This window comes from Hoplias malabaricus, chromosome 2 (assembly GCF_029633855.1).
Source record: "Hoplias malabaricus isolate fHopMal1 chromosome 2, fHopMal1.hap1, whole genome shotgun sequence".
Taxonomy (NCBI): domain Eukaryota; kingdom Metazoa; phylum Chordata; class Actinopteri; order Characiformes; family Erythrinidae; genus Hoplias; species Hoplias malabaricus.
The window spans coordinates 62,343,077-62,352,808 of record NC_089801.1 but is presented as its reverse complement, the minus strand read 5'-3'; the positions used below and the strand labels follow the sequence as shown (position 1 = coordinate 62,352,808).

Below are 9,732 nucleotides of genomic sequence, written 5' to 3'. Positions count from 1 at the left end.
TGAACTTTATAAAATGAACACAATGGCAGAAACCTACAGAAACAAACACAAATTTAGATGAGGCAATATGTAAAATATTTAAAAAGTCCAATAAATAAAATAAATAAAAGTCCAACTGCCTCTATCTGCACTAAGTCATGGAGCAGCCTCCAAATGAACAGATCAGGCAGCTGGCAGTTTAAAGTATAGCACTAGAATCTGGGTAAATTAAGTAATTTGGGCTGGTAATTTCACATAATGTTGAGGCATGTTACATCACAACATGGGGAATTGTTTTACTGCAAGGAGGACACAGCTGTTTCTGAATAATACTTCAGGGTTTAAAAAGCTGTATTCTGTGTTTACTGATGTTGTCTATGTCTTCAGTTACATTTTGAATGAAGATTTATAACAAAGAATGATATATATGCAAAAAAGGTAAAAAATCAGCAGAGGAACATGCATTCTGGCAGCAGGAATAACTCCAAAACATAGGCCTCAGATTTTGCATGTACGTGCCTGTGTTGTGTATCTCATGATTATCACACAATACATTGTTCTGTGGAAAATATAAAACAGTAAACATCTGCTCACAGGCAGAACTGGTCCACTAGCAATAGCCCAGCCTCAGCAAACAAATGAATAAGATTTACAGATAGTTAAATCCAACCACATTCATTCTGAAAACACACTCAACTCATATCTGCTCTCCAAGAACAAGGAATCAAACGAAATAGGAGAAATGACTGTCAATATCAAGCACATTCTTTCATGTGAGTAACATTCTTTTAATGTGTGGGACTTTTCTTTAAAGACTGTTGATTGTGTCTTTCGAATAACTATATATCATCTAAAAGTATATTTATGTATAAACTAATATTTGTCGGAATATCATATAGCTTCACAACAGGCTCCTTTTGATGTTCAGTTATTATTTCTGCTGTTAGTAGTGTCTGTCTTCAGGTTCCCTAGTGGCCCTGATGAGGTAAAAATAGAAATGCACCAATAATTTTTTCTGATGTACATCTGCCTATAGAGGAGTCCTGGCATGTGTACGTTCATCCTGCACAGAGTGAAATGAAACAGTGTATAATCAGTATCTCCTGTACACTCTCAGAAAAAATTATCACTGGTGGTACCATCAAGGGCACATCTTCAGTACCTTGAGTTAGTGAATATTTTTGTAACATATTGTATAATTTCTGTAGATTTTAAATTTGTGTTGATTTCATTTGCCCCATTGCACCTACAGGACTTTTGTTCTTTTATTTTACACAGTTCTGTATTGTACGACTGTATTACAACTATTAACCTCTCCTTCGGGAGAAGAGAATGTAATGTAATTAAGGAACACAGCTGGACATTAACACCACTGCTGTACCTTTAAAGTTTTTACCTATAGTGACAATAATGTACTTGTACAGTCAGGATTTGATGACATTAAATTTTATAAACCTAAGTGAAGTTTCTAATGTTGGATCATGACAATTAGCAAAACAGATACATATGATATGAAGATTGTCAAATTTTAGATAGCATCAAAAACCCTCTTCACTATTTCTTTTATTAAAGGGAACAGATGATTCAGGAGAACTGCTGTTATCATAGGAAAACAAAGTCCTCCAAGGTTTATGTTCATTTAGAAGCTCAATGTTTAATAACGAGATGACACAACAAAACGAACTTGACGATAAACACGAAATAACAGTACTTATAAACATAGGAAAGAACAGGAAACAGGCAGGAAACCGAACAAGGAACGAGAAACGAGAAACGAAAAACAAACACTAATATAACAACAAACGAACTAGAGGGTAAACACGAATGGGGCATGAAAGGAGCAAGAGAGACGGGCTAGAACGAGGACGAAAACACAACAAAACATAACACAAATGACCGATACCAGGAAGTGAGGGAAGAGGACTTAAATATACGAACTAACAAGACACACCTGGCACAGATAATGACAAAGAGGCGTAACAAAAGGTGGAGCTAGAGTGAAACGAGGGCGGAGATAGGACAGAGCCACATGGAAGGAGAAAACAAACAGGAAAGAGCCAAGATGTGACACTCAAATGCTTGAATGAGACTGTAACTTTTTGTAGCTGAGGTTTAACTTTTCTCTTAATTTTTATTCACTGTTTGATTAACCACTTAAACTCATTTGTAACTTGAGATGTTTAGATTTGTAGTACTTTCAGTCTGCATTTACTTTTGTACAGTTATCGCTCTCCCAAATTGAATTGTTTAGTTTAGAAGCACTTCCTATACACATTTAATTTAATGCAGTTGCACTCTCCTGAATTTGATGTTAGTTCCTCCTTAAGCAATGTAACAGCACATATAAATAAATACCATGGTCTTTCATATTTTTCAATTTAACTGTAAAGCCACTGGCTGCCACTGGATGATGCATGCACTCATATTTCTCCTCCAGGGGTCACTGTGCTTATACTAGCTACTGTACAACCTACACAACCATCTACAGCACAAACTGCAATCACTGACCATGCACAGAGACTAGAGTCTGGAGGAGAATTGGTCCCTTACTACCTTGCATCAATCAATGGAACTTATACCACAAGTGAGTAGGTCTAAAGCTAGATGTCAATCTGTACATAAATTATATCCTCTGTATGTGCCACATGTAGGTATTCTAAATTGGTGCCTATATAGGGTTTTTTGTCTCAGTGAGAATGGGATGTTGGGTTAAGCTTCTTTCCTGGAGGTAGAAGGATAGGATATCCTTACAGGTTACCAGAACAGGAAGTGAATCAAACAAAAGCCATACCATTCACTTTATGCACAGAAATCAATCTATGTAAGTTGAGGATTGGGGTGAAAATGCCAGAAGGCATTGGCTAAATTTCTCTACTTGGTTCCTCTCAGTGTTTTTACACTATTAAATTGTTGCCCTTAGTCTCAAACAACTGAAAAAAATGTCCAAACTAGTAACAATGTGGGACACATAAATGTTAATATCTAAAACATATACATTTCTCTTTCATAGATTATTCCTCCTACATCGCATCTTCCTGTGGGCTGAATGCTCATTGCAATGCTTCTGTTGGCAACTGTTATTGTTTCTCTGGACTTTCTGCACTTGTTGGAAACCTGACCAAAGGGAACTCCTTTACCTGCACAGGTGCTGGTGGTACAGAAGAGAGAAACTTAAAAAGCTTAACAAAAATATTGGGTTTCATTATCCTTTTACAATGACAGGTATGATTTATTTAATGCAGGACTAGATGCTGGGGCCTTGCTAGTCTGTACCAATGGCTTACATGGTCTTAATCCCAGGCCCTTCAACACAACTCAGTGCCCAGTGTTGTTAGTCTTACTGCTCAACATCACCAACATACGGATCTGTTCACAGCTAAACCTCACTCTGTACCAAGCCACAGTAAATCAAAAGGTATTCTTGTATAGCATCACACATGCAGTCTGAGTATTTAAATTTAATATGACAATCCTTTCATGAGCTCTTGTGCATTTTTCATTGGCTAGGTTCTCAGCCCTGTAGATGTTCTATTCTGTGGAATATGGAACAATACTCAGTGTGTGAAGCACAATTTCACCGTCATTCCAATGGACACAAATAACACTCTGTGCTCCTGTCAGAATGCAGTATACAGTGACAACCGTATGACAATCTTTGATGGTAAGGGTCTAGAAAAATATACTTAAGGTTTACATGTAGGTATTGATTAGGTTACAGATATGCTTGGGTTATAAGATATAAACTGACGGGGCAGGGCTGGACTGGGACAGCTGATCAGGCTGGATCCTCAGTTGCTCATGCCAAACATAACCTTCATTTCACCCCAAACCACATTTTGTACTTTGAGTCATCATCACAGCCATGTTGTACAGATTAACTGAGGGATCTCACAGCTTCCCCATGCTGCTTATTCAATTTTATGTTGACTATAAAATATTCTATGCTGTCTTTAAATTGAATGCATAATTAAATCCTTGTATCAATGAGCTGTTTGATTGCTAGGGTACAGCTAGTTGGTAAACCGCTGGTGGTTTCAGGCTTGTCACATTTGTCTCCACTTCATAACTTTCATATTGTATAGTATATATGCAAGTTAAGGGTGCCATATGATAGCTGTTTGTGCTCTTTCCATTGGAGTGGTGTAATATATATAAACATTAAGACAACAAATGAGGATTCTGCCTCAAGCATAAAATATGCAAACCCCTGTTTTTTGTTTATTAGTTTCTAATTATGGCGAATTGCAAATTATCATGTGATACCTTTTAACTTTCATTTAACGCCTTATGTGGTGGTCTTTGAGATAAGTATGAGTGGGCAGAAGCAGGGAACTGAGTACCGTGATAAGGACAAATCAGAGTTCTGGATCACTACAGGCCTGGAGTTCTGTTCTGAACTCTGCAGAAAACTGTTCCACGGTGTGTTAAACTTCAGAGTAATTACTTCACTGTCTCTACAGAATTCACCATGGTGTCTGTCTCAGTGGGGATGGTGTTCCTGACCTTGACTGTGCTATCCTTTGCTCTTTGTCGACAACATTTGAACATGACCAACATGGCTCGGATCAATGCATACATAAGCCTGCTGTTGATCCACATCATATTTCTGCTCAGAATGACACTCTTACCTTACATGAAAGCTAATAATGTGAGTTGTTATCTACATACTTACCCTAAGAACCTAAATATCAAACATTTTGAGATCTGCAATTGTATGTCTGTAATGTAAAACTTAGATCTGTAATGTAAAATCTGGATCTGTTATTTCAGAACAAGGATATGCATCTCCAAAATGCCACAAAGGTCATATAAACCTAAGATGTCGAAAACATACAATGGAACAACTTAATGTACCATAAAGTGTATGAGAATTTTTATGTGGTGGTGATTTCCAAGTGCATAAAAAGACACATAATGCCACATAATTAAATAAATACACCTTAGTTACCCTAAGTAAACACATACAGTTCTCAGCTCATAAGTCATTGCCATCAGACAAACATACTTTACTTCTAAAGTCACAGGAAGGTGATAGTAGGATACAATGACTCTAGAAAACAGCTCTCTTTGAAAGTTTTTCTGAAAAGTGAATTCAGCACAGGTCTAGTGCTCCTGCTTGTTTAGTTCTGTCTGAGTTTTTTGTTCATTCATTCATTCATTGTTTGTAATCACATATCCAATTCAGGGGTCCAGAGTGGGTCCAGAGCCCACCCAGAGTTCTGGGTGCAAGGCAGGAACACACCTTGGAGGGGGCGCCAGTCACACACTCACACATTCACCCCTACTGACACTTTTGTAAAAATTGATTGAGGAGCATGGGGCAGATAATTACCAGCCACATACCAACATGTATTTTTGTACAATACAATACAATGTTGGGACCCATATATAAAAAAACAATACACATATTGAGATGTAGATCACAGGAACACAAAATACAAAAAGAAACAAGCAGAAATGCAAGGGGGAATAAGACAGTTATTCTGGGGAATTAAGAAACACATACATATATGTATACACATACAAATAAACTGGAAGAAGTGATATATACTTCAAGAAAATCTCTAAGAATGGGGATATTTATAACTAAATTAGCAAAGATTTTTGATTCTTAAAAACTTTTAATGAACTATAATAACCACCAAAGTAATTATATGATATAAGAGGGAGGGACACATTTAAACTTACACACATCTGTCTGAGACTTCTGTTCATGGAGGAGCTTTTTTGTTGAGGAGCTGTGAGGCAGCTATCTATTTATTTATGACATAATTTATCATTAATGATTAAATGTAGGTGTGTTGACATTAGTATCGAACAGAAACTGCACCATGCTCATGCACAGTTTGGCTTCATACGTGGTGTGATTTTTCTTTAAATTATTAGAACCCTCCTTTGCACCTTAAGAGTTGCAATGAGCAGAAGTTTTCTCTCTACTGTAAATAGTCTAACAGCTACATTCTTGTTCCTATAGAATGAAGGGAATGGAGGCATGCCGTTCTTTTTTTATACAGTCATTGGTAGGATACTAAGCATGTGTTTATTTTTCCACTCTTGCATCAGCAGCTAGGTTTATTCGTGGCAGGTGTTCTGCACTACCTCTTCCTCTGTGCTTTTTTGTGGATGTTCATTGAAGCCCTGCTGCTCTTCATCTCTGCAAAAAACCTCATGAAGATCCCATCCGATCAGAAGGAGGTGCTTGGCTGGAAAAGTACATCTCTGATTGGATACGTTGTTCCTCTGATTGTGGTGGTCGTGTCTGTTAAAAAAGTGCCGGATAAGTACAATACTGAAATGTAAGTGTGTAGGGTCTTGTGGGTTAGGACTCAATTCTCTCAAGCCTCTGGTAAAGCCAAAGCTCAGGTTCACAATGGGCCCTTTGGCCACACCAAAGACCAGCCAATAAAATGCAAATGACTTAAAATTGAAGATCAGCAAACGTAAATACTTTATGTGGCAATTTAAGTTCAGTTTAAGATACAGAAGACTGTTGGAAGTTTCTGTGACCTGTGACACAAGGTGCAGGATGTTTATTTATTTTTTACATATATACCTTTAGGTGCTGGGTTGTGAAGGATTGGAACACTTCCTGGATTATTATAGCTCCTGTGTATTTTATTTTTGCAGTAAGTACCAGTGACATGGAAAAGGAAGAATATGAACGGTTATGAATTTATCATCACACACACTTTATAAATTAATTTCTTTCTTACACCAAAAAAAAGACTCTTTATATTTTATATTTTTATGTCAGTGTGTTGCATAAAATTAAATCATGTACATACATACACAAAATTGAAGAACGAATATGTTACTCAAAATATATATTAGTAAAATGAAAGGTTATATATATATATATAGCAGTTGCCACTTGAGGGAATATATCTCTAGATGAATGACTTTTTGTCCGTGTAGAAATAATTGTGTATTTTTAATTTTTTTTATAGTTAATTGTTATCCTCTTCATCGCCATGTTCTTTATCATCATTTTCACTCTGAAAAAACTGAACAGCAACATCTTACAGAGGACACAAACTCCAGCTGATAAAAAACTCATCATAAGCTTGCTGTTTAAAATTGTGGCCCAGTTTGTGGTTCTCGCCTGGCCCTGGCTAGTGGCTTTCTACATCTACAAATCTTCATCTACAATTTTCCCCAGTGATACTCTGGAAAATCTCTATAATGTTTCAGTCGCCCTGCAGGGATTCCTCATCTTTATCGTCCACTGTGTGCTCAACCAAGAGGTTAGTTTTTATCAAATTCAAATTAGAATTGTTTCAACACAGAAAGCGTTTCTTAAAGCAGCAGACCCTCAAAGTTTTTCTTTTTTATTCCTTTGTGGGCAACATTTTATAATACATGTCAAACAAATGTGCTGGTGCGACCATCCCTGCATCTCTTATTATATAAATTCTGGTTTCATGGCCAGACTTTTCATACACTCTTCACATGCACTGCCTTAAAAAGAGGATCAGACACCTTCTGTTGTTTACCTGAGCAACTGCTGCATTACTAATTGTGCTGAATACATGACCAAACATGGACCAATCAGAATGGTAAACTCTTCATCTCTTCATTCATCCATTGTCAAATAAAGAAAAAAACTGCATGGTTTAATTGAAGTGATCTTGCAAACAAAAAGAGTGGACTTATTAAAACCAGGATTAACATTGGCTTGGCTTTTGAAAGTTGGAGAGAGCTGAAAGGTTTTAAATGTTATGCAGAGTTGTTATGCAGACTACTGACATGCAGACTGACCAATTAAATGTTTACAGAGAAGGTTATCGACCAATAACGGTAGCGCTACTGTCAGACCATCCAATCAGAAGATTTTAGGCTACTTCACCGCTCCCCCTTCTCACTCAAGCGAACCAATCGGAGTAGGGGAGGGCGGGACTAGTTTGTGAACTAAACGCTTCTCGAAGTTCTATGTAAGTTCTAGAAAAACAAAATCCCAGACGTTTGTTAAATTCCACCCGGACATTTTTTAAGTCTAAAAAAGAGGACATGTGCGGGTAAAAGAGGACATCTTGTCACGCTATCTTAAGGCTCATACATGTTCATATATGTTTGGATGTAGCTTACAACTATTCATTCTTTCAGCTAAAATGGTCTTTGCTGATGATAGCAAAACATCTAAATAGCAACAGCCCAATTGACCATCTATCAACTCTTATAGCCAGTATTTTATCTGGCTTAAAAGTAGTCACTGGTTGAAATGTGTATGTTCTCATATGAGGTCTCATTACCCTCAAAATGGTGTCGGTTTATCGATCAGATCCTGTTTGTTTTCTGTAGACTGTGACAAAATGTATCTTCATGTAAATGGTTTGAAACATACAAAATGTTGATAATAATGGCAACATTGGCTGAACTTCTCTCTATGTAGTGTTTTCTGCATTTCACTGTATGTTGGATAATAAAAAATAAGCATTATGTTTCTTTGTCTAACATTCAGTACACGGTCTATGGAGCTAATTAAAGACAAAAGCTTTGTTTTGAAAGTTCAGACACGCAGGTAACAAGTCTGAATAATTAGCTCCTTATTCCCCAGCTTCTTAGTGCGATGTTCCATTCCACCTTAAATGGTGCTTTAAATTAAATTGGTTCTGTTGCTGTGTGTTTTTCCTTTATATTCAGTGCGTATACACAGTGTTTTATTTACATGCGCCTTTCTCTGTTTTGAAACACTGGAAGCAGCTGCAGTACTATTTGCAGTGGTATGGGGAATGTGATAAAACAAGTTAACTTCACCATTGTTAACATTTCTGCGCACTGGAGCCAGCAGCTTATTTTATATATATATTTCATTTCCAGGTCCAACATCAGTGCAGAAAGTGGACAACAGCTTTTCGGACATGCAAAAAATGCCCCAAGACTGTTCAAGATATCCAGGTGGAAGGAGGAGGAGCTTCAGGAGGAACAGCCACCAACTAATTAGTCATTGATGATGATAAGATATAAAATGCTAAAAGGGTGAAAAAGCACCAAGACTTTACAGCAGATATTGTGTATGGACGTCAAATACTCATGTGGACAATTTCTTTTGCCTTGTCTGTGTGAGGGTTTTGTGGTGTACCAATAGTAAATTTGTATTATATTGCATTTATTACTTCCTAAACGTTGATATATTACATGTGTGTATATATGTGTGTGTGTGTGTGTGTTTGAGTGCATAGAATTTTTTCCTTTTTTATCAGCAATGCTTCTCTTGGTCTCTTGGTCTTTTTTACAAGATATGATGACTTTTTATTTAATAATTTTTCATAATTAAACTATCAGCCACATAATTCTATTTCTTATGACATTTTTTATGCTCTAACAATTTAACAATTTTCTTTAAGCAAATGGTCTGATTTTTATCTGAAAGTGTCTATTTTAATTTTTAAAGAAATATTTTCAAACTAACTGTAGTGTTAGCAAGGTGTTTTCTTACACTGAACAGGACAACTGGAAAATACACGGATCAGGGCCCCCACTTTCCCCAGGATGACTAGTTCTCTGTGTGCAGACATGTTTGTGCCTGTCTTGTGTGAAGTGGGTGGCGAGACACCCTGTGATTGTAAATGTAAATCACTGATACAATGATGTATATTAGTAGCAGATGCAGTGTTAACATCATGTTACTGTTTATACACAGTAAATTCACCAGTGTTAAATCAACACTATTAGTGTTAACACTGAGTGTTAAATTATTACACTATTAGTGTTAACACTGAGTGTTAAATTATTACACTATTAGTGTTAACACTG

At 36.7% G+C, this 9,732-nt stretch overlaps 1 protein-coding gene across 1 annotated transcript; it reads left to right on the top strand.

Moving 5' to 3' along the window:
• The first annotated feature begins 2,465 nt into the window (after nucleotides 1–2,465).
• LOC136687612 (adhesion G protein-coupled receptor E3-like) lies at nucleotides 2,466–9,176 on the top strand. Its single transcript, XM_066662118.1, has 9 exons — nucleotides 2,466–2,563; nucleotides 2,990–3,124; nucleotides 3,222–3,394; nucleotides 3,487–3,640; nucleotides 4,440–4,627; nucleotides 6,046–6,275; nucleotides 6,539–6,605; nucleotides 6,927–7,223; nucleotides 8,797–9,176. The coding sequence occupies exons 4-9, from the start codon at nucleotides 3,568–3,570 to the stop codon at nucleotides 8,914–8,916; spliced, it is 975 nt and encodes a 324-aa protein (XP_066518215.1). The 5' UTR covers nucleotides 2,466–2,563; nucleotides 2,990–3,124; nucleotides 3,222–3,394; nucleotides 3,487–3,567; the 3' UTR covers nucleotides 8,917–9,176.
• Nucleotides 9,177–9,732: the final 556 nt, after the last annotated feature.

Bases quoted from the DNA above. Each gene is read 5' to 3' on its own strand.
- LOC136687612 (XM_066662118.1), top strand. From the start codon at position 3,568: ATGGACACAAATAACACTCTGTGCTCCTGTCAGAATGCAGTATACAGT. The intron at 6,276-6,538 runs GTAAGTGTGTAG...ATATACCTTTAG, and splicing joins GATAAGTACAATACTGAAAT to GTGCTGGGTTGTGAAGGATT. The intron at 6,606-6,926 runs GTAAGTACCAGT...TTTTTTTTATAG, and splicing joins CTGTGTATTTTATTTTTGCA to TTAATTGTTATCCTCTTCAT.